General features: G+C 48.8%; 1 protein-coding gene across 1 annotated transcript; it reads right to left on the bottom strand.

Annotated features, from left to right (window-relative positions):
• Positions 1-2,634: 2,634 nt before the first annotated feature.
• On the bottom strand, positions 2,635-24,901 carry LOC137901971 (dynein axonemal heavy chain 12-like; the record flags this gene model as incomplete). The annotated part of the gene is given in 71 exon segments (XM_068746006.1): positions 2,635-3,046; positions 3,146-3,213; positions 3,296-3,387; positions 3,465-3,602; positions 3,702-3,906; positions 3,991-4,094; positions 4,346-4,534; positions 4,632-4,865; positions 4,953-5,090; positions 5,191-5,331; positions 5,439-5,695; positions 5,786-5,839; positions 5,842-6,080; positions 6,159-6,317; positions 6,437-6,577; positions 6,674-6,846; positions 6,954-7,143; positions 7,232-7,424; positions 7,503-7,717; positions 7,834-7,979; positions 8,080-8,227; positions 8,316-8,557; positions 8,655-8,791; positions 8,882-8,975; positions 9,085-9,216; positions 9,315-9,494; positions 9,611-9,691; positions 9,775-9,937; positions 10,023-10,156; positions 10,346-10,540; positions 10,648-10,809; positions 10,929-11,121; positions 11,371-11,549; positions 11,721-12,017; positions 12,110-12,365; positions 13,895-14,061; positions 14,164-14,302; positions 14,441-14,592; positions 14,670-14,858; positions 14,972-15,091; positions 15,209-15,397; positions 15,499-15,582; positions 15,660-15,800; positions 15,918-16,101; positions 16,247-16,356; positions 16,433-16,552; positions 16,685-16,930; positions 17,024-17,263; positions 17,367-17,519; positions 17,589-17,759; positions 17,838-17,996; positions 18,142-18,261; positions 19,907-20,053; positions 20,139-20,274; positions 20,367-20,488; positions 20,571-20,763; positions 20,912-21,114; positions 21,241-21,426; positions 21,527-21,713; positions 21,798-21,991; positions 22,225-22,359; positions 22,443-22,568; positions 22,662-22,797; positions 22,894-23,072; positions 23,165-23,256; positions 23,344-23,497; positions 23,582-23,770; positions 23,851-24,043; positions 24,309-24,467; positions 24,690-24,747; positions 24,838-24,901. Coding segments are annotated over 71 exon segments (11,400 nt in total), but the record flags the coding sequence as incomplete, so codon positions are not given.
• Between the last annotated feature and the right edge of the window lie 82 nt (positions 24,902-24,983).

Here is a 24,983-nt window from a genome sequence, read left to right as displayed (position 1 = left end):
TAAGAAAATGTAACTGATAGAGAGAAGTGATAACATCTGAGGATTGTAAAGAGAGAAAATTGTGAAAAGCTCAGCCGCCAACTTTCTAACTTAGATTACATCATGAAAAAACACAATTTAAAAAAATCACAACAATATTTCTAGTGACTGAGCATTTCTTTCCTGTTCTATGTGTAGTCAACACAATAAACCAGAGTATTGTTACCATGCCAACCTGAACCAACGATCAATACACAGGAAAATCCTTACAGTTAATTGATGGGCAGAAACCTTTACCTCCATAGACGTCACTGAAAGCTGACGGAAAACTGTCCCGAGTGAAATCGATATTAAAGCAGCGTCAGATTAGTGTGCAGTACCAACTCCGGACCACGCTGTGGCGCTATAACGTGGTGCTTGCATGATTAGTGTGCAGTACCACTTCCGGACCACGGTGTGGCGCTATAACGTGGCGCTTTAATGATTAGTGTGCAGTACCACCTCCGGACCACGCTGTGGCGCTATAACGTGGCGCTTTAATGATTAGTGCGCAGTACCACCTCCGGACCACGGTGTGGCGCTAAAACGTGGCGCTTTAATGATTAGTGTGCAGTACCACCTCCGGACCACGGCGTGGCGCTATAACGTGGCGCTTTAATGATTAGTGTGCAGTACCACCTCCGGACCACGGTGTGGCGCTATAACGTGGCGCTTTAATGATTAGTGTGCAGTACCACCTCCGGACCACGGTGTGGCGCTATAACGTGGCGCTTTAATGAGTACAGCGTGCAGTACCTCCTCCGGATCACGGTGTGGTGCTATAGCGTGGCGCTTTAATGGCCGTTTCTGGAATAACACCAGAAATGTTCCAAACATTTGAAATCGAAATATCGCGTTAACCGTACGTTGTAGAGACTTGAGAAGTGGGTCTACCCGCCATAATTCGGCTATGCTGAACACGCCGGTCCAACCCCCGCCTCTGTACGACCTTCCGTTCCTGAGATATGACAAAGTTAAACCTTTACACGTCCATCACGTCGTCATTCTTAGTCACAGCCACCTTTCCGTCACGTCAGTTCCAGCCACATATGTCATCTATAAGTGTGGCAAGTTACAAGTTGTTAAGACATTTGTTTGTGTGCATACCCTAACCCTAACCAAAACAAGAAAATATAAATATAAAGACAAATTAACGTAAGGATTAGAACTGACATAAAATGACATAAATGCACATTAAACAAATAAGCACAAATATAAATCACGGGCTTAATTGGCTTCACATGGCATTCACATAAACACTAATTAACACAGAAAAGCAAACAAACTGTACCTCATTGGCCACACAGACTCCAAAGGAATAAAGATGAGGTTAAACGTCTTCTTAGAGATTATTTTCCAACAATTTCTTGGACCAATTCTGCTTGCTCCTTTCCAGACATTGACGGCCGCACGCCCAGTCTTTCTCATGGAGCGCGCCAATAATCTCATCCCGTGGGGTACACAAACATGCGGAACTAAAGTTTGGTTCCCCCTTATCCCCCCGACATCAAATTAATTACACATAAATATTAGAGATACATTAGCTGGCAGCTACAGTTTGTGTGCATATTTATGCTTATTGTCAACTTCAAACGCTCACTAAAGCGTCCTCGTTCGCTCTCTTGTGGCCGTTTCTGGAATAACACCAGAAATGTTCCAAACATTTGAAATCGAAAAACACTCCGGCTGGAAAGATCCGTCCACAAAAACACTCCGACTGGAAACATGCGCTTTGTGATACTAATTACGATTATTTTGTTGTTAGGCGAGACTGGTCCGTCCACAAAACCACCCCGCCTCTGAACGACCTTCCGTTCCTGACACATCACAAAATTAAACCTTTACACATCCATAACGTGGTCACCGTTATGTGTGAATATTTATGCTGATTGTAAACTTCTGATGTTCACTGTAGCGGCGCCATGTCTCCACAAGAGGGCAGCATCATTTTATATTGCGGCCGTTTCTGGAATGAAACCGGAAACCGGAAATGTCCCAAACTCCGTTCATTTCTTCGAATTATCGCGAGAACGGTACGTTGTAGAGACTTGGAAACCTGGTCTACCCGACATAATTCGGCTACGCTGAACACGCCGGTCCCAACCGCGTCTCTCCCGAGATATGGCAAAAATAAAGCTTTGCACGCATGCGACGTCTACACCGTAAATCACATCAACCTGTCCGTCACCTCGGTTATAGCCCTATGTGTCATCTATAAGTGTGCCGGGTTACAAGTTGTTAAGACATTTGGTTGTGTGTATATTTATGCTGATTGTAAACTTCAGACGCTCACTGAAGCGGCCGCGTTCGCCCTCCTGTGGCCGTTTCTGGAATAACACCAGAAATGTTCCAAACATTTGAAATCAAAATATTGCGTGAACCGTACGTTCATTTGTGAAGGACATATGGAGAAACCAGTATTTCCTCACCTCGCACAATTTACATATTATATCTAATATACTATGCAGTTTTGATATTTTGAGTCACCAAGCAGCTGCTCGGTTTCCGCCATCCTGCTGGTCGGACGTCCATGTGCAGCGGTGGCGTTCTCGTAATACGAGAAGAGCTCTTTCTCTCTATCGCCCTGGCAAATTTATGACAGGTTGGAGACTACAATCACGTACAATTGCTTTAATACATTTAATATATAACATCTAAATCTACGTAATACACCCTGGTGGAACAAAAAACAAAAGTGGCCTCAACACATATAATATGAGATGGTTGATTTGTAACGTATACCGGCCACGAGGTGGCGATGTGTGGTGGCTTTATATTCCACCGACTCGGCTTTAGCCATCTTCATCCCCTCTGCTCCAGACAAACATTAATATTTAGTCATCGAGCTGCAGCAGCAGAGCGACGCCGCGCTTAATCCAATGCCGTGCCGGCATGTTTGTGGGCAGCAGCAAGGGAATGACAAAGTTGGTGGAGTGGCCGGTGGTGGACAGGGTTCCTTTCCTCTCGCTGGTCTTGTACAGAGGACAAGCGTACATGTCCGTAGGAGGTTCCTCGCCCTCATCTTTAGCTGCACGGGAGAGAAGAAAAGAAACAGAAAAATAAGAAAACGCACTAAACAAAAGAAAATCCCGATGGAAGCTGGAATGCGTTTTTTTCTGACGCTTACAGGGTTTTATCCAGATGATGGGCATCTTGCTGGAGAGCTCTTTGGCACGTTGCTCTACAAGAACTCCACTGATGTGGATAAGAGAAACAACATTTAAAGCTAACGAAGTCTCTGAATAATTTTATTAGAATGAGGCAGAAGCTGCTTTACCGTTCTCTGTCCCACCGAGCTCCTTCCAGATACAAGCCGTTGACATAGACCCCGTCCTCGGGTGCTGTGTCCGACTCGTCCACAGAGAGAACCTGGAAGGAGAAATCAGAAAGACAAAACCGCGGATCAGTACAGCTTTTGGAGCGATAGGAAGTACTCGTCTTCTAACCTCAAAGTCCAAGCCGAGCAGATCAATGGGGATCTGGTACTTCCGAGCGTAGTTCTGCACCGCTCCAGTTAAGAAGGCCTGGGTGAAGTAGAACCCAGACAGCCAGAACACATTTGGTTTGCCATTGTCATACCAATCCTACAAGGAAAGAGCAAAAAGGAAGAGCAAAGAGTAAACAATATCTCCGTGTGTTCACTTTGTTTCTGCTCATCCAATGATTTCATTCCACCGACTCGCCTGTAAAAACTTCAGCCTGGCCAGAAGGTCGGTAACGTAGCTGCCCAAAGGTTTGAGACTGGCGTAGGAGCGTTTGGTCCAGGCCTCTGGGACCTTGCCCAAAGCCAAACTTCCTGCGATGCCTTCAAGCTCTCCATCCATCACCACCAAACCCTTGATGGCCTTCAGCAGCTTCTTTAAAGTCTCGCGGATCAAACTGAGCAGCCTGAGAAAGAGCAAAACGAGTCCCGTGAGCAGGTCGGGATGTGCCGTCTCATTCCAAGTCCTCCGCGGATCCGCTGGTCCTTACACGTTGTAGCGCTCCATCTCCTGGACAAGCACTGTGTTCATGCTCTCCTCATACTGTACCGGGTATTTCAACAGCGCTGCCTTGGTGTCAAAGTTACTGGGAAGCTGGAGGACAAAACAAGAGAACACAGTTTGAGCACGCGACGCAGCTCCTAGAGCTCATATTCAAGGCAAACACGGTTTCCCGTAAGGAACTGGCGCCGGGTGAGGTTCATGGCAACAAGTCAAATCCAGACATTTCAAAGTGCGTCGCGAGTTTACACGAACAATTCTCTTTCCAAATCTCCGCTCAGAGAAGATGATTATGCGCACAATGGTGCTGGGAGATTTCCCTCCTGGCCAAGTCAAGCTCACACCTTACAGATGATGTCATTCACAATGTCATAGAGGGCGCCATCGGCCCCGGAGCTCTGTCCTCCCTGAGTTTGTCGGCCTTGGGTGAGCAGCAAAGAATCAAACAGCAACTTCGTTTGCTGGAGATCCTTGGAAATGTCCACATTTTCATGCATCCCAAACACTTCCGGATGCTGATCCTGCGGAAGCTCCTGGAACACAAAACACGATTCCTCCTCGGTCGACATCAGATTGTCAGTGCAATGAGAACGTGTTGCGCTTCGTGTGCTTCGTGTCAAACGGCTTCACCTGGATGAATTTGATGCAGCCTGCATGGCTGGAGTCGGACGGGACGTGGTACACGCGGCTGGGGGAGAACGGGTAGAGCGGCTCCTCAATGACGTTCACGTTGTAAACGTCGGCCAGGAGGGTCAACAGGAGGCGCCGATCCCAGTCGTCAGTCACTCGGCCGCCATAGTTGCACTCGCCAGTCAGGTAGGAGATGGCATCAAAGGGAACCTCCTCGTATTCATTAACAAACATCTGAAACATGTAAAAACACGCAGCATCGTGACGTCCTTTGCCTTCGTTCTCTCACGACACAGAAACCGGTCTTCTCTGAATGAACACCTGCAGCTGCCTGATGCTGATATGAAGGTCCGACTGATTGAAGCCGTAAGGAATATTCCAGCCCTGCGGTCCAAACGTCTTCCTCTCTTGAAAAAGAGCGTGAAAGAAGCACAATCCAAACAGGAGCTTCTCCCAAACCTAACGGAGGAAATCACGAGTCAGACGCTTTCAGTATTGTCCATCTAGAAGCTGCAGAAATGTCAAATTCCTGTCATGAACAGCGTCAACACGAACTCACTTTCTCCTTATCGGGACATCCGCTGTAGAACGTCTGCTCAGAAATCGGGTCCGTCAGGTAAGACTGCAGGAGGTTCTGTCTGAGTCCGGTCGGAGGCTCGTTGGTCATTTTGACGCCGTTCTGCAAGATGGACACTGGAAACTGGAATCAGAGAGATTGTTGTCCAGCAGTGAGAACCAGAGTAAAGCTGGGCCTTGCTGCTCAAATGAATGGGACCAATAACGCGTGTTGTGGTGAAGCCAGTTTACCCGGGCTGAAGGGTAGCTCGTTAGCCACAGTCGGAATCCGGGCTTGAGGTCTTTGTTTTCGGGGAGGCTGTCGCAGATATCCTCCAGGGCGTTCATCCAAGAAATGGCTAGGTGGCAGTTCTGCAAGCAGACCCACGTACCGTTGGCAATGGCTTGTGTGATCATCGCCTCAGCCGTGGGTCCCTGCCCTTGACCCAGGGAGATGGACTGGAACTTGGCGCCGACCATCTGCTTGGATTTGGCAAATTTGAGCAAGCCTGTGGAGCAAATGTTTCACCTGGAATCATTTTCAGAGGAGGCCAGATTCTTAAACGTTCCAGACAAGTGTTGGGATGTGGACGACTTACTGGCCATGGGATCTGCTCCTGGAGACAGCATGAAGACGAGTGGGGAGGACGGGGTGAGTCCAGGTAGCTCTTGCTCAGGTCAAAGGTAGGAGGCTGGACAAACCTCTTCCCCATGTGTTTGGTAACAAACTTAGTCATAGCAGGCACCATCTTATCTGGCCGGAGACAGCGCAGAACCACCATCTTCTGCAGGTCATTCAGTCGTTCCTCCCATGGATCAGGCAGGGGAGCGTTCCACGGCTCCATGCTGTCATAAACAGGCTGGAAGCAACTCGCGTCTCTGATGAACGCCTCCCTGCAGAGTAAATACCAGTCAGAAAGGCTCTGAAAGGACAAGCAGGACCGTCGACTCTGTGTGAGTGTCGCTCTTTACTTTAATCCTTGCAGCCCAGGAAGTTCACTGGCTCGACAGATCTCATCCCAGCTCTTGTCTTGGAGCCAGCTGCTATCGGGATTGGGGATCATGTTCTGCAGGCCCACCCCCCCAGTTAACAGGAACATGAAGTCACAGTACTCGATAGCGTCCTTTGACCTGGATGGAAAAATAAGGCGACGGGAACACAACACCCCAAATAAGCATGTGGTAGAAGAACAAAACTCTGACATGGAACTGTAACGATGTCTAGTTCCAGTGTTGGCTTGAACACCCACAGGAGGATGTTGCAGCAGAGGAGAAACGAGAAGGTGAGCTTGTCCTTTTCAAACAGAGAGCGGCAGACATTACAGTACAGGATATAGGTGAAGTCATCCTCCAGGTTCCGAAGCCTCTTCTGCAGGCACCGGCTCTTGGCACTAAGGAATGAAAGGCAAACACTAGGAAGGTTCAGATCACCGTCGAGCAGCTCCGAGGTCCATTTACTGGAAGCTGCAGCTGCAACCTTCACGCACCTGTCTTTGATGGAGCTCTTAAAGAGGTTGACGAACCAGACGAGAGAATACTGGTACATCGGGTCGATGGCGGTCAGATCTGCAATGCTGAAGAAAAGCACCGACGCAAGTTTGGCAAAGGGTCTGTAAGCATCCCTGGACTTGGCTATGATGACGTTTGTCTTCTCGGCAATCTGGAAAAGACACAGAGCAGGACGTGAGATCTCTAGAGCAGACTCGTAGCAATCGTCAGGCGGACTTTCTAGCGAAAACATCGGCGCTCTCTGTGTATTGGCCACACCTCCTCTTTCTTAGCCCTCTTGTCAGATTTAATCTTTGACTCTTCCAGAACCTTGATGGCACTTTCATCCTCCAGGATGTCTCCTGTTGACTGCAGCGTCTCCAGGATCTTGTCCTCGGTCTCTTTTTGCTGCCTCTTATTGTCAGCCGACTGCACGATTGCGTCGTTCCTCTGCTTCTCGACCTCTGGACTGTAGGAGAGACGCATTTTTGCACTATTGCACAATTCAGGTAAGAAGAAGCAGAGTTATGGACATGTGGGCTTCTTGTGAGCGCTACCTCTCCTGGGCGACCAGAATCCCCAGCAGCTGGTCCTCCAGTCCGTCTGGGGTGATCATGAAATTAAGCAGGCACACCTTGGTGGCCACCTCCGGTAGATAGTGAGGGTTCCTCAGCTTGGTGGTCATGTACAGACGGAAACCAGACGCGTACTCAATCACATTCTCCCCCAGCCTGATGCATTCCACGCCACCTAGATGAAAGAAGAGCGACTGTAGTTCGTTTCCAGCTCTTAATGGCCCTCTCGCGAGAAGCATCCGATTCACCGCACCTTGTTTGAAGGTCTGCTTGAGCAGCAACGGTTCCAGCGAGGGGTCCAGTTCTTCTCCGACGTTTTCCAGCAGCAACGGCTTTCCAAACTGAATGCAGTTTTCCAGTGTTCTCATGAAGCGTGCATCTGTGGGTTTCGTGACATTCAGATCGTTTTCCTTCTCTGAATTCTTCACCCAATTGCCGGCCTGCCCCTGCGGGTCGATCATCAGGGGCCTAGAAGCACACCAACAGGAACTTAAACGAGTCTCCAGTCCTCTGAATGATCCAACCAGACTCCTTCGTAGTAAATTGGCTCCGACGGAAGACGTTTTTCAGCCGTGCAGACTCACCATCTCCGTGAATTACCGACGATGACGCCGTTGTCCACAGAGAAATCGTCGCTGGGGAGACCTGCAATGTTCCAGGCCCTGATCTGAATCGGATCTCCCAGCGTACGGCTGAGAGAGAAGGAATCCGATGTTGGAATATTTTTAGACTAGAGATGTCAAAGAAAAAGGACAACACGGGTGAGTCCATGATTTGATGTCTGAATGAAAGGAGTTGGACAGAACAAGACAAGATGCAGGAGGAATCACCCGGCAGATTTGGGTCCACGATTCGATGCAGTCTCGTCTGAAGGCAGGAGTGAATCCCCCCAGGTATGCAATGACACCGGCGGAAATCAGACTGTCTCCAGTCAAGTTGGAAAATGTCTGCTGAAGAGCCTCTGCACTTTTGGACCAGCTAAAAACAAGAGCTTCAGTCAGTAAGTGGTGCAACCTCCTGATGTTTGCCACAGAGTAGAGGAACATTTCACGCGGCTCATCCTGACCTCGCCTTCTCTCCGGCCAGACCTTTGATTACTTTCTCGGCTCTGGCCAACTTGACCTCACAACCACGGGTCTCCGCTTCCAGGCCGGCCTTCTCCTCGGATTTCAACGCCTTTGTTTTCTGGAGACCAGCCAGACGATCCTCAACGTCCTGGAACGCCGCTTTCTTCTGACTCAGCTGGGCCATGGTCTCAGCCACGGCTTCCTGAGCTTCTTTGCACTTCTTTTTCTTCGGAGCCAGTTCCTAAAAGCAAAGAGATTGGTGTTAACTGTAGAAGCGTACCTCCATCATGAGGACCAGACGGGAGAAGATCAGCTCTGCAGAGCGAAAAATGCTGCACCTTCTGCTTTGTGTTATATTCCACCATCGTCTTGATCCATGAACAGAGGTTGGCTGCCGCAGACGACGATGAAGACACAACACTTGGTTCAAAGTCCTCCTTGTTCATGTACTCCGCCATCAGCTTCTTTATCACGGCTTCCTGAAGTTAAACAAAGAGCAGCGCTACTTGCAGCAAAGCCCGACCACGACTCCTGGATAATGAATTAGGAATGGGGCTTGGGACACTCACGGGAATATTGTCCTTGTCGAAATCCCTCAGATTCCGTGCAAAGTTTGTGTCACCAAGCAGTTTCTTGCTTGGCCCCCAGTAGTCTAGTATCTAGAGGGAAAAGAATATATATTCTTTACTGCAATACTTTGCTGCAGGATGCATGGAGAGAAATAAGGAGCAGACCATGGGAGGACAGAGATATTATATCTGGTCCAACCTTTTTTCCAGGCTTTTCCGGGTCATTTATCTTGTCTGGACTTTTCTGCATCATCACGCACACAGCTGCCATCACCAGCTTCACAGCTGGCGGTGGAGCTTTCATGGCCTTCACCACGGCGATTTGAGAGCTCTGAAACGGAACGCTTAGATCAGTTGACTCAGCAGTTTACCCCATGGAGAGAATGAGTGGAAGCCAACGCACTGAAGCAGTGGAGCTAGAGCACCCACCTTCAAGTTCTCCAGAGCAGCTTTGCCTGCCTTTTCCACTTCCTTTTGGGCAACAGTCACTTCCCTGTCACAGTCAGTCCTTAAAGTCTCCGCCTCTTCAGCTTTTTTGGTTGCTGCCTCCTCATCAGCTCGCACAACTTTACGCTTGGCTTCGACCTCTTTTGTCTCCTTCTCCACTTTCTGTAAGGCATCACATTGAAGAGATATATTCAGTATGTTCAGATCTACTGGTTAGATCTGTATCCTCAAGGTTTGATGATGATGATGATGCAGGATGAAGATGCACTTTTTTTCACCTCTGCTATTTTGCCGATTTCTTTTCGTGCCTCTTCCAGCTTTGGCTTCTTGATCTGAAGCGTTTGCTCCATGGTGGTGACCTGTATAGAAATACAAACGCATACTGAACATTCTGACAGTAAAAAAACAACTGAAACTCCAGTAGAAGCGGCACAAAATCTACCTGTGCTTCAGTGGAAGCGATCTTTGCCAGGCCATCGAGGTACCTCTGTCGAGCCTTGGTGATCGTCTCCCTTCTCCGAGTGAGTAACTGGCGGAACGTTTCGATCAGCTCCAGGTATGATGTGGGCGTCACATAATGATGGCTGCCGCGTTCAACGAGAGCTCTGCAGCACAACAGACAGTGTGAGGAAGATGCCAGAAACATCCTCTGCTCTAAAAGCTTCAGATATCACTCAGCAGAGATCCCACCTGTCTGAGAGCTCTATGACGGAGGTGTGGAACGCCTTGCAGATGGTGATGACATCCTGCCGCTCATCATCCGCCATCTCCAGAGAATGCAGGAAAGAGCTGGCTACTCGCCCCAGGGCTTCCTCGGGCCACGGCTGTCAGAGGAAGGAGGAGATGGGATAGAGAGAAGGTGACCAAAGGCAGGACGGTCTGTCTGCCGCACACATCGAGACACACCGCAGAGACAGCTTCAGAGACGATCTGAAATGCCGTGGAGATTACACTTTGTAGCTTTTTAAATATGAACAAGTGATTACATCCCAATCCTAATCCCAATCCAGTACCTGGAACCAGTCCACAGTGCAGCAGTTGATCAGAGAGGGAAACTGGCGCAGGCGCTGCCGGAAGGTGTCTCCAATGGGACTAAAGGCCACGACAATGTGCAAGTTCTCTCTGCAGCGTGCAACGAAGAAGGCAAACAGCGCTAAAGCACTCATCTCCAAATGGGGATTGGCCGCCTGGGCGACGGGACGCAATGCCTGGAGACCGAGAGATGCAGCAAAGGTAGCATGAAACAGTCAGTCAACGCGACTTTCATACTAGAAAGGATTCCTTGTGCAGCGACGGAACTGCTGCGACCACCTACATCCATGATCTCTTGCTTCTCATCTTTGTCAAACAGATTGGGCACCTCCCCCGCGTTCAGAATGCTGTCCACGTCCTCGAGGAACGCCTCATCTTTGATCTGCGTGTCAGTGATCAGAAGCACCATCTTCTGACCTTTCAGGCCAGCATTTTTCAGGTGCATCTGAAGGATTTGGAAAAGGAGGAGCCAGGTTTGTTCAACATGAATTCACAAATGCATAAATGGAAAGTAATGCAGTAACATATCAGATAAAGGACAGACATCACAACCGTGGCGCTGACCTTAAGGTCGTCTCGCCACTCAGCCAGGCCGTAGCTCTGAGAGATCTCAGGCTGAAAAGTGCTCATGTTGGACATGAAGGCAGCCAGACGGGTAACGGACTGCCGCCCGCTCCCGCCGACCCCCACCAGGAGAGCGTTGCCTCTCGGCTGCTTCAAGACGCGGCTGATCCTGCACAGGTGCTCCAGGACGTAGCTGTATCAAAGCACACACCATTTACCCTGCTAATTGAGCCATGATGGGACAAACATTTCATTAACTGGCCGCTACACACGGAACTGGATTGTCTGTTTAAATGTCTAAATGCACCTAGTGTACATTATAATATTAGCTCTAGTGCTAGTTCGGTATTCAGCATCACACGTCCTTTGCACCAAGTTAGAGCTTCCAGTAAACGATCAGAGTACATATTGCCATGGACAGCATGAACCGGACTCTGCTTGCCGGAAGATGACGAGGTTCATGGCCTTCTTGTTCATCCGGTTGTATTCCTCCAGACTCGATTGCGCTACGTCAGAAAAGCTTTTTATGGAGGACACCTCAGCATACAAGCGCTCTTCCTGCTCCAGGTCAGGGTTCATGAAGTCACCAAACATAAGGTTCTTCATGTCTTCCTCAACCAGCTGAGTGTGGAAACACAGACAATGAATATTTCCTTCTATGGTTCATGTGTGCATGTTTTCCATTTGTGCAGCACAAATGTATTTGTGGGTGTTTTAATATACCAGTAGCAAATATACAAGTCAATACTTCAGTCCTCTACTAGTATATTATGACAATGAATCTCAGCTGACCTCACTGCCTTCTTTCAGGTGATCAAACACATGGTCAAAGGACTCTTGGAAGTGATCTTGGACGACGCTCCGCATCAGCTGGTACATCCACTCCCGATCTTTGTCGTCCACCAGTCGGTCATAGTAAACACGGAAGACCTCATGAACAAACAAGCGGATCATTGTCTGCTTGCTGTCCAGGGCCCCTCTCCTGAGCAGCATGCAGCCCTGGATGACGCGGGAGAAGTCCCGAAGGTTGAAGGTGTAATGAGACTTGGCTGGAGTGGGAAGCAGCTTCAGCATGGCTTTCTTATACACCTTTGGCAAAGAAAAGATAAGCAAATAGTCAAAGCATTAGAGAAACTAAGACCCCCCCCCCCCCCCCCAACTTATTCGTGCTGAGCTCTGACCTCCATTGTGGCGTTCACTATTTGGTCTCCAACAGTGAAATATTCATCGGGGAATCCATTTTTGGTGAGAGACAATCTCATCAAGGTGGAGAAAATGTGAACCATGGTGCCGTCACTGAAGGGGTTAATGCTGATAACGTTGAAGTGCCTCAGGAAGCGCGCCGGCACGGCATTCCTCCCGCCACCAGGGGGCCCCATAGCTGCGATGAGCTGCAGGTCAACAAGGTTGATCTGGGAAGTGTCAGCCACGTCGAACCTGCCGATCAGAAGAGAACAATAGCGCGTTTACAACCAGCGTTTTCTCTCGTCTGGTGACATGTCGTTCTCTCGCCCTTTCATCATGTCGTTCTCTCGCTCTTTCATCATGTCGTTCTCTCGCCCTTTCATCATGTCATTCTCTCGCTCTTTCATCATGTCATTCTCTCGCCCTTTCGTGACATCATGTCATTCTCTCGCCCTTTCATCGTGACATCATGTCATTCTCTCGCTCTTTCATCGTGACATCATGTCATTCTCTCGCTCTTTCATCATGTCATTCTCTCGCCCTTTCATCGTGACATCATGTCATTCTCTCGCCCTTTCATTGTGACATCATGTCATTCTCTCGCTCTTTCATCGTGACATGTCATTCTCTCGCTCTTTCATCGTGACATCATGTCATTCTCTCGCCCTTTCATCGTGACATCATGTCATTCTCTCGCTCTTTCATTGTGACATGTCATTCTCTCACCCTTTCATCGTGACATGTCATTCTCTCGCTCTTTCATCGTGACATCATGTCATTCTCTCGCTCTTTCATTGTGACATCATGTCATTCTCTCGCCCTTTCATCGTGACATCATGTCATTCTCTCGCTCTTTCATTGTGACATCATGTCATTCTCTCGCCCTTTCATCGTGACATCATGTCATTCTCTCGCTCTTTCATCGTGACATCATGTCATTCTCTCGCTCTTTCATCGTGACATCATGTCATTCTCTCGCTCTTTCATCGTGACATCATGTCATTCTCTCGCTCTTTCATCGTGACATCATGTCATTCTCTCGCTCTTTCATCGTGACATCATGTCATTCTCTCGCTCTTTCATTGTGACATCATGTCATTCTCTCGCTCTTTCATCGTGACATCATGTCATTCTCTCGCCCTTTCATCGTGACATCATGTCATTCTCTTGCTCTTTCATCGTGACATCATGTCATTCTCTCGCTCTTTCATTGTAACATCATGTCATTCTCTCGCTCTTTCATCATGTCATTCTCTCGCCCTTTCATTGTGACATCATGTCATTCTCTCGCCCTTTCATCGTGACATCATGTCATTCTCTCGCTCTTTCATCGTGACATCATGTCATTCTCTCGCTCTTTCATCGTGACATCATGTCATTCTCTCGCTTTCATCGTGACATCATGTCATTCTCTCGCCCTTTCATTGTAACATCATGTCATTCTCTCGCTCTTTCATCGTGACATCATGTCATTCTCTCGCCCTTTCATTGTGACATCATGCCGTTCTCTCGCCCTTTCATTGTAACATCATGTCATTCTCTCGCCCTTTCATTGTAACATCATGTCATTCTCTCACCCTTTCATTGTAACATCATGTCATTCTCTCGCTCTTTCATCATGTCATTCTCTCGCTCTTTCATCATGTCATTCTCTCGCTCTTTCATCGTGACATCATGTCATTCTCTCGCTCTTTCATCGTGACATCATGTCATTCTCTCGCCCTTTCATTGTGACATCATGCCGTTCGCTCTCTCTCATCGTAACAGCGGACCAGTCGTACCAGTGGCCGTGGTCCAGAAGCTGCCGGAGGAGCTCCACGGGGGGCTGCGCCCCAAACACCTCCGACGCGGGCATGTTCACGTCATCCACAAAGATGACGCACTTCTTTCCAATGGGAGGGCCAAACACTCCCTTCCTCCGCTTATCCAACTTGGAAACGATGAGATCCTGGGAGAGGATAAAGTCGAATGACTAAAACACCTCCTGCTCGTTTGGATCGTTCCACACCTGCAGGTCAAACCAGCACCCGACTGTTTCCTGCATGCACACCTGCGTCTGGTTGGCAGTTGTGCGAGCTGAAAAGTTAATGAAGGAAGGTAGATAGCGGTCTTTGTCCAGTTTGTTCATCAGCTTCTCCTTGACGTAGACGGACTTCCCGGTGCCAGTAGGACCAACCAGCAGAAGAGGTCTAAGCAGATAAGAAATATATAAAGAACAAAGGCTTCACAGAGAAAATAGCTTTCTGTTAAATGTAAGTCAATCCGTGCTGGGACAGAGTGAGAAGCGTCATTCCTAAAATCAGAGCTAGCAGTGAAACAATCCGTACCGTCCGTGGCTGACGAAGTGGTCCATCAGGTAGGTGTAGCGAGCCGTGTCCACGGTGGGGACAATGACGTCTTCAGGCTTAGTAGTGATGCTGTCAGGGTCGACGTTCTCAACCTCGCTGCTCCAGTGAACCCAGCTGCCGGCGCCGTCAAACTGGACAAGAGATTCAAATGGGATGAGCCGATTCTGACAAATGCGACATCCTGAGAAGTCGCGGTCTCACACAATACCTTGTAGAAGTAGTCGTAGACCAGGCCTTCCTCGTCCAGGGGACACGCCCATCTCCCCACGGTTTGAGGGACCGGATGCTCCGCTGATTCTCCCGACAAAAGCTTCCTCACGAACGAACTAAACTTCTCTCTGCTGTTTGAGTCGCAGCTGCCACCGATGGACCAAACCAGGGCGTAGGCAAAGGCTGCCTGGGAAACGGGTCGGAATACACAGACATGCTGAACTCCGAACTGCAAACGTCCCGGAAGTTCACAGTAAGACGAGAGCAGAATATTCAGTAAAAGGACTTGTTGTTTTCTACCATGATCCAGATCCGAATCACTTTTTCCTCAGGATTTGACTTCAAAGGTTCGGCGAGGACCATTTCAAACAGGCGACACAAGGACAGAACAGTGTTGGAGTCAGTCGTGGCGACAACTTCCTGTCCACAGAATCAAAATGAAGCGTGAAGACAGTCATACATAATAATGCACATAATGTGAATCCAGCACATTCAGCAGGTGTCCGTCGGGCCTTTCGGAGGCCTCGGGTCACTCACCGTGCAAGACGTGCGTAGGAACAGGACGGCCGGCGGTACGAGCCACGAGAAGAGGCCCGTCAGCAAAGAGCGGGACTCCGGCTCCCGGAGAGCGTCAGGAAGGGTGTTCAACCAGGAGAGGAACAAGGGATCCAAGCCCAACTGAGACGGTTCCATGAAGATCATCCCACAGCGGCTGACTGTGGCAGGCTGCAGCGGGAGAATGAGAACATGTCACGGAACTAAGAACAGATCAGTCACTCCCTCTCGATTCAAATTTAGCCAGTAACGTCATGCTGAGAAGGACCTACCGAGGCCCGGGACAGGTCGTCCACCTCGAAGATCAGACTCATCTCATCGGGCATCTGGATGATCTCTCCATTCATCAAGCACAGCTGGGGAGTGAGAGCAATGCAGGAAGTTTACTCAAGAGTGAAACCAGGGAAAAGCAGCAGCACTGAGTGTTCTGCACCTTCTTGTTGTCGTCCAGCACTGTGTTCAGGCTCTCGATCCACAGCGTGTCGATGGGCCCATCAAACACCAACCATTTACGGTCCGGCGACTCGTCCGAGGCAAATTTCCTGAATGCGCTGGCCACAATCCCATCAGACCACTAACAAGGGCAAACACAAAGGGGCAAGAGTGAGAGGGCGAACGGGTGGCCGGCTGCTCCGTGTAGAAATCTACAGAACTTCAGAAGAACTTCCACAAGATGCAACCACAGCCGGACCTCATGGGAAACGGCGTCGAACTCTCCAAACAGCTGTCCCATGGTAATGGATTTGGGGTTCACGGTCGTGTAGCGGACCTTCCGCTCGTTTCCATAGCCACGTTCGCTCATAAAATTCAGAGTGTCGGCTAGAACTCGCAGCACTTGGGTCTTCCCAGCGATGGGCCCTCCAACCAACATGAAACTGAGGAACACAGAGACCATCTCCATGCAGCAGAACATTCGGAAGAGCCCCGTGAAGACTCTTCCAGACAGTGACGTACTGGATGACACGGAAACACGCCAACGTGAAACATCACGACAGAGGAACACGTTAAAGAACAACGCACCCGTGCCTGACAATCATCATCTCGTAGGTCTGGATCAACTTCTCCCAGAACGTGTCTGTAAGCTGGAGATTCTTTGATTTGCAGCAATGTTCAGCGGCCTCCCGGAACCGCTGCCAGCGACAAACACATTGATCACACTGGACAGGCTAAGACTCAGGAAGAGTTAATTACAGCAACGCATCTGACCTTATAGTCAGCCTCAGGGAGGGTGACGCCGGGGAACACGTCGCGGATGATTCCGTCAAACAGTGGAATATCGTGGGACAGAAACTTGGGCTTATTCACATCTTTTATGGACCTCAAGACCTGGACACGACAACAAGCAGAAGACACGGAAGGGTCCAAAGGTGTCAATCACGTGGCAGGCCTCGACTCCGGGATAAAAGCAAGGAGTATACGCTCTGTATACTAGTACTGCATAACTATCAGCACCATTACCAGTATGTCCTCATCCTCTTCAGGGAACTTGAGCTTCAGGTTTCCAGCAGCAACAAGCACAGCTTTGACAGCCCTCATCCCGTAATCGTAATGGAACTGGGATGAGAGCTGCTCGGAACACAGCCGGTAGGTTGTTACGATCTTCACCGAGAGCGGCTTGGCATGCAGGAAGCCACTCGAATATAGAGAAACCTCTGCAATCAGTGCGTAGTTGGGCACCATCATGGCCACCGTCCGGAACAACGCCTGCAAAGAGAGGCGACAGAAAACGTGACTTAGAGGTTTCTTGATGACGTGTGCGTTGCATTGAAATAAACGGGAGAACGTGCAACGCAACACCTTGAGGTTGTCTGGGAGCTCAGAACGTCCTGCATAGCCAGGATTCATGGTGATGGACACAAAGCAGTTGGGATTGAGCGTAAGCTGGGTCCCTTCAAAGTCAAACTTCTCTGCATGCAGCTCAACGGCCCTTTGGATGCAGAGGATCTGCTGGGCCACCACAGAGAGCACCTCCAGCTCAATGCGATTGAACTCGTCAAAGCACGCCCATGCGCCAGTCGAAGCCAGGCCTTTGAAGAACTGGAACAGATTGCAGCAGAGACACGTCAGCGCGACGTCCTGGCATTTGAAACCGCGCTGCTAGGATTACAAACGTGGAATCTACATTTGTAACTGGCATCACCTTGCTCATAGCGATGTAGTCCAGGCCGTCAGAGCAGTTGAAGACGACACACTGCACTGCCAGAGCTTTGGCCAGATCCTTGGTGGTCTCGGTCTTTCCTGTTCCTGCCGGACCCTCAGGTGCCCCGCCCAGATTGAGGGAAAAGGCACCAACCTGAGACAAACATTATTTGTGAGGTGAGAAGTGCCAATATTCACGCAGGCTGCTCGTTAGCCGTTTTACCAGAGTTCTGTAGCATCTGTCAGTCAGAGGAGTGATGACCAAACGGGGGGAGTTTCCCAAGTATTCGTAAGCATATTTCACATCGCAACTTATGATTCGGACCCGGACATTGTCTGAGCACCAGTAGTAGCGGAGCTGGGACAGCCACTGGAAGTCGTTTTGGCTCGACACCTCTGTAAAAAGGACACTCGTTATCCCACCAAGTCTTTGAGTCCTGCTGTTAAATGGACTTGTGGCCCAATCTGAAGCACCGTTCTGAAGCAGCTCTGCGACCACGTCCCTGGCATGGACGTCGATGGTGATCAGCGCTCCCAAAGTGATCCGGGTTTGTTTGGGCAGATCCCCTCTCACCAGCTCCACAATGTCGCTCAGCTGATTCCGGAGTTTCTTGTAATATTTCTTTAAACCCTGCAGAGAACAAAAAGCCAATTACTCTTGTTCCCGTTTCAGACAAAGGGGAAACTGGTGATCTCAAATTCCAGCCAACCGGACAGGAGTGAGACGTCGCTGCAGCAAATAAGCCAGAGCTGAAGATGACATTGTGAAAGCCTACTTTAGTGCCTCCTTTGATGGCTTCCTCAACTTCCCGAGTCCAGTAGATCTGGGAGGTGCAGAGGACCACCTGTCCAGGCCACTCCTTGACCCAGTTGATCCGTGAAGTATTAGTGTAGGCCTGCAAACACAATGACAGAGAAACGTTCACACGGAGAACCCCCCAACCTCACATTGTCCTGCACCGGATCCATACACAGCACGAAGGCATCTTCCTGGACATTTTGCTAGCCTAAAATGGCTCAGAGTAGAAGACAGGGTTAAACAGCTCAAAATGGGATTGGCATTTAAAATAGTCAATGCAGCTCTGCCCTCAGTCCCCTCAATCCCTGCATACCTGAATAAACACCTCCACAGATTTAGTGACACCCACAGCCACACCACTAGAGGGAGCTCAAACAACAACCTGATTACCCCCTCCTATAGGATTATGTTAGCATGGGTAGCATGGGTAAATCATCTTTTTACAATACTGCCCCCTAAGGGTGGAACTGTTTGACTCCTGCCCTCAAAACATGCACCTCTTTGGCCTCCTTCAAAACGGCCCTAAAAATTCACCTTTCAGGGGGGCAGAGACGGAGATAGTCATCACGACTCTCTCCGGATCAACCCCCCCCGCCTTTTTTTGTCCACCTATGTTATACATACTATGTATCTTTTTAATTTTTAATTTATTGTAATTTTGCATCTGTGGTGTAATTTATGTAGAACTTATTGTTATTTTATATCTGGATTAATTTATTTTTATTTTATTGTTATTTTGCAGCAAGTTAGTAATTTAATATTAGTTTTATTTGTATTGTTAAATGTCGATGATTTATGTACGAAGGACTTTCAACGGAAACAAGACCGCAAGGGCTTTTTAGAAATGCTCCTCTTAGACAGGATGTTTGACTGTACTTGTACAGTAGTCCCTCATTTTCCACGGGGGTTACGTTCCAAAAACAACCCGCAATAAGTGAAATCCGCAATGTAGTGATCTTTATTTTTTTTCAATTATTATACATGTACATAAATGTTTTAAGGCTGTAAAACCCCTCACCACACACTTTATACACGTTTAACAGGCAGGCATTAATCTAAATAGATTGTTTCAGTATTATAGAATGAAACCAAAGATCAAAACCTTTTCAGAACTAAACATTTGTTTGAGAAATATAAATATATAGTACGTACAGTAAACGTTTTCCTGTTAATAATGTTAAGGCGTGCAGGTCGAGGAAAGAGCCGCTTGGAGTGCAGAAGAACAAATATTCTACTCGTGCTGTCTTTAGCCTCTCATGCTGCTTTATTGGATAGCTTAGCACAGCAGCGCGGCGCGGCTACATAAATCAACAGGAAGAAACAATACCCATAAGGGACATAACGTTTATGCTCCTACAAAATAAAAAGCCTCTTTTTACACAGAGAATAAGAGCGCTATAAAACAAACGCTTAACAAATAAACATGATAGCTTTTAGAAATAACAAATTTAATTTTAATGACACAAGTTATTAATAGCAACTCGCGCGTATTTCACAGTTCCTCCGACCGCGCCTCTTCTTCCTTGCGCCGTTTCAAGGCGCGTTCAAGTGCAAAAAATAAAATCTGAAAAATTGAATTAAAACTCCGCGAAGCAGCGGAAGATGAACCGCATTATATCGAGGGACTACTGTACTGTAATACATGCTACTGTTTGACTGTACCTGTACTCTAACATTCCATCTAATAAATTTATTCATCATCATCAGACGACAAAGCTCGGTGCTGGAAACAGCCCTCTCACCTCGATGGATCGGCCTATTTCGTTTCTGACGCTGCGAATCATCCCAGACTCCAACTCCACCAGCCACTTCTCTACGGCCCCCCCGGCTGCAGCGGTGGAGATGTTCTCAACCAGCTGGATGTGCTCTCCCTCACTGCTGTACATGCCCTGCAAAAAGCACAGCACGCAACCCGAAACAGGCCCTTTAACAAGCGGGCCCGTGGAATCCTGACAAGATGCCCGACCGCCGTACCTGGATCTCCAAGTCAGGCAGGAAGTCCAGTTTGGAAATACCCTCAAAGCACTTCTTCAGGTGGGGCTGTACTCGGGTGGGGTCTTTGGTCTCAGAAAGGATTTCAAGCATTTCGTCATTGGACAAGAAGAAGAATCTGGTGAGAATGTTAGCAGCCAGTATCAGAATCTCTTCAATGGAATCCTATATATTCTGATAGGAACAAAACAAAATGAGGATTTTCTTTACCTTGGAAAACTGAGCCGTTTCTTTTCCAGATAGACATTCAGGCCTTTATCGATGGTGTCCAGCTGATGGTTCGAGGATTGCAGTTTCTCCAGCAAATCAGGCTGAGCGGTCACCTCTAACACCTACAATTCCAGATCGGTTACAGAAATGTTCCTTCAGAGGGGAGCTTTTACAATAACGGCTGCTGCTTTCTTTCTAAATTACCCGGGAATCCCTCGCGCAGCGGCCCATGATATCTCTCCAGGTGGCGTCGACGATTTTGAAGAGTCGTCCTTCTTCTGGAATCTGTTGCATGATGTCTTCCGAGGAGAAGATGGATTCCAAGTAAACCCACCGAGACTGCACCTTCAGCCATTCTTCGGTGACATCCTGGATGTGAATTAATTGCTCCTCCCATTGTTGAAATGACACGATACGTTAAAGCTCTGCAACGCTGGGCGTCGGCAGACTCTAAATCTCCTTCCTTTAACCGGATCACATCCATGCAAGCTGAGCAGTTCTTTATTCAGATGAAACGAGTCAATGCTCAAAAGGCTTGATCGATCACCTTGATCTGAATGCCAAACTCTTTAGTCAGCGCCGTCCCCATCATGCTCTGACTCTTCACTATGTGGTCTTCCAGCGTGGCCTGCAGATCCTCAACGCTGTGCAAGATGTGAACACCGGTCTCTCTGTACAGTTTGTTGGGGAAAGACAGAGCGACCAGATCGTCCTTCATGGCTCGCAGCTTGGTCTCCAGGGCAAACTCCTTTAGTGAGCCAGACAGAGAAGGGAGGGACATGGTGTTCAACAAATCTATTTTGTATTGAAGTTACACGTTGTCAAACGCCACAAAGGAAAAGCAAACCAAAGATAGAAATTCAGCAGCTCTTACTTTACTGGCATGAGTACTGATGGACTCCAGCTGGTCCAGATGAGGATTCAGATTCAGCTGGAGGAGAGTCCGTGCAGTAACACCGGTCTCAGGAGTCAGGTCCGCTCCTATCAGCGCCGACATCTGCTCCCGGTGGCGAGGTCTGATGGCTGGGTTACACAACGCCATCAGCACAGGTCGATGCACCTGCAAACACAAACACATTCACCCCATACACAGGCTTAGCTTCAACAAATGAGCACTGCAAGACTTTCCCAGCATGCCCCGTTCAAGTCAGCTCCAGCACCTTGAAGCTCGCGATCATCTTCAACACTGTGGCGGACAGAACCGTTGCAGGGCTTTGCAGCGTCGGTTGTTCCGCGGCTGGTGGCTTCTTTTGGAAAAACTTCTGCACCTTGAACAAAGAACGCTCCATCTCCACATCAGAGTCAAAGTACTCACTGCTCTGTTCATGGAGGGGACCGTCCATCCATCTATTCACAAAGAGAGAGACGTGGTTTGTCATCCCAAGCCGAGGCTTTGAACTCAACAAGGACTTCACCAAAGGGACTCTTGACCTGCTCTCCGTCTGCTGCCACTGCTGCACCAACGAGAAGAGCTGCTCGTAAGGCTCCACACTCTTCCTGAGTTCCTCCATTTGAGGGTAGGACGACTGGTCTTGTGCAAAGAAGGCCTCCTCTTTGTTAACGGTGACGATGACGTGCGCAGCCTCCTTCAGTTGCTTGAGAACGGCTCGGATATTCTTCAGATACTGCTCAAGAGGACATGAAAGACAACTTGGTATTATTTTATGTTCATCACTACTTGACAAGTAACTTAAAGGCATGTTGACCATGAAAATGATTCAAGGACACGTATCCATCCCATGTGAAGCTCAGATGAGCAGCATCCAGTGTTCCAGACTGCAGCACTAAGCATGCTAACGCAGCCACATGTCGCTACATGTAGTTCAGCTAAACATGAGGGACATGTTGTGTGCCTCACCTCATCAACACGGTGCATCTCAGAGTATTCCTGGAACTCCTGGAAGCTGCCACTCAACACTTCAAAGTCGATCTTTAATCTTTTTCTCCTATCAACCATCTCCTTTTCCCCTTTTTCCTTGCCCTTCAGAATAATCTGCAGAATACAGACGGCGTCCTCAGACAGGTCTTCAAAGAATAACTCGATCAGCTGTTTCCAAGAAGCGTGAGAGGCGTTACCTCGTCAGCACGTTTAAAGATCGCCGGCATCTTCTGTGGCCAAAGAGTAACAACCGAATTGAGCTTTAGATCCTCTTTGGCAAAGGAGTGATGATCGAGGAGGTAAAGCAGGCGACAGTGGACTTTCTGCAACGGCAAATCAAAGTGTGCTATTGGCGCCGATTCAAGAGCGCTGAAGTGAACATGCATTTATTCCTAGAACTCCGGATCAATCCTGACCTCAATCTGTTGCTGGAGTTCTCCGAGCCGGTCTTCCTGAACCTCTTTGGTGAACTGGATGGTCTCAGACATCTCCTGGATGCTCTCTGGGGGTTTCAGTAACCGGTCCCTGATGCTCTCAAATTCAGAGCAGATCCTTTGCACAGACACAAAAACGGGTTTGGAGAAACATTTGCAAACGGAACTACAGGAGAAAACGTTTTGCTCCAGAATGTTACAAGAAGAGACTGACTGGATGTTTTCCTCCCGGTGGACGGCGGCGAGTTTCTCTATTATGATGCAGGCGTAGCTTCTGGCTTTGGCGGCCAACTCCTCCTTGAGTTCCTGGCATTCCAGCTGCACCATTGTAAAGTGGGCTCTCACGGGGAGGCTCATGATGTCCTCTGCCAGCACCATGAACCACTCCACTTCCTGTGGAAAGGAGTGAAACTCCATATTTGTTCTTCAAACGGCAAAGCTGGAAACGAACTGGAAGATCGACAGCACAAACGATGTTTGCTCACCTTGGCGTAGTCGTCAAGACAACGCTGCTCAGCTACAAACGCCTCCACCCGAGCTCGTGCCGATCCGTCCACCAGCCAGGCAAACTTGTCAACTTGAAAATGAAAGAACAGCTCAGCATATTTTGAACAAAAGTCAGCGGGAGGAGGGCTGGAAACGACTGAATAGCAGGACATCCCACCAAAGGTCTGGAGATGCTTGACGGGTTCCTCTAGATTCTCGCACACACGTGTCTTTAAAGTCTCGTGGGCCGAACAGAGTACCTCCTCTGGCACCTTAGCATCCACAAACGACATTTGAGCTCGTCCCAAAGTGGACTGGAAGTTCGGAACCTTCTGTAAACCAGGAGACGTGAAAATATAAAAACCAGCGTGAGCGAGTATTTCCAAGCGAGGGTTCAATAAATGCCTTGAACCCACCTGCAGCGTGTTGGTGACACAGTCCAGCATGGCCGACACAGACGCTTCCAGCTCCGCTACTGTGGGGGACATCTGTAATGTTGCACCGTTGAGTGTCAGAGACACGCTGATCAGAGGCATGAGGTGCTGATTGCGTGGGTGGAACAGCTCGACAAACTCATCGGTGCATTTCTTCAGCAGGGCTTTCAACTACAAGACAAAAAGACACCGCGTCATCATCGGCTTTTTGAGTCCAGATTCAATTCAACACAAAGTCGGTTTCCTCTCACCTGATTTGACACGAGGACAGAGGCGCATCTAAACAGGGAGATCTTTTCTGGTTCTTTCATGTAATAGATGCTTTTCTTCTTCAATTGGAGGAGGATTGGCTCCAACCAGGTTTGGAGAAGATTGTCCTCTGTCCTCTTACAGCCCACGTTGATTTTGTCCTGCAGGCTTTGGTGGTCCAGCGGGCCTGCAGACCTGTTAGCAACACAAGATAGAAGCTGTTGAACGGGCCCTTGTCTGCGCTGCTAGAAAGCGTCTTCTCAGCTGCAGCAACTCCATGGAAAGTTTCAATGCAACAATTTGGCACACGAGACATTACTCCATTTAGCAGGTGATGCATCGCTGTCAACTGAACATTGTCCGGCAGCACAAGCTGCAAGGTGGAACAGCCAATGAGGTTTGGGTCAGGCTGGGGCCCCGAGGGCCCCGAGAGCGTTACATGCAGCATATCTATCCGTACCTGCAGCCGGAGAGGTCCACCAGCACCAGCGTGGAAAGGTTCCGGTAACACAGCTCCAGGATAATCTGCATTACCGGATGAGTGATGCTCAGAGTGTCGTCAAGTCGCTCGCGGTTCTCTACAAAACCTTGGTTCCAACACCGGGAGAAATCAAGACCCCTGAAAAAGATCGGCATGAAAGTGTTCAGTTTAGTAAATGTACACGTGCTAGTTTTTCATCCGTCCTTTGTGTCAATTACAGGATCCTATTGACCAATTATCAGATCTGATATTCAGCTTTTTACAAACGCTTGGGCATTGGTTTTTTTAACAATGGTCTTTTTGTCATGTTTTGTTTGTTTCCCGATAGATGGATCGGTCCTTTCCTCATCCGACACTCACTCTTTAACGCTCGTCGCTCCTGAAGGACCTTCTCCCTCTGCTTTTATTATACGATTCACTGCAGGAGGAAAACACGACCCGGTGAGAACCGGTTGATCTGCAGTCGATGTACTGACATACGGTATCTAAGCAACAACAAGCCGGACACCTGTGTGCTCTCTGAGCGTTTTCACATTGTCGTCCGTTATTTCCGCGTGGAGCTCCTGAAGTAATTTCCTTGTCGCACTTGTCTTCGTCATGTCCAAACCGACTCGAGCGTCGATGCGCTCCAGCGAGTCTTTGGAGGGGGGCGCG

The sequence above is a fragment of the Brachionichthys hirsutus genome, chromosome 12 (genome assembly GCF_040956055.1).
Source record: "Brachionichthys hirsutus isolate HB-005 chromosome 12, CSIRO-AGI_Bhir_v1, whole genome shotgun sequence".
Classification (NCBI taxonomy): Eukaryota; Metazoa; Chordata; class Actinopteri; order Lophiiformes; family Brachionichthyidae; genus Brachionichthys; species Brachionichthys hirsutus.
This window is presented reverse-complemented; position numbering and strand designations above follow the sequence as displayed.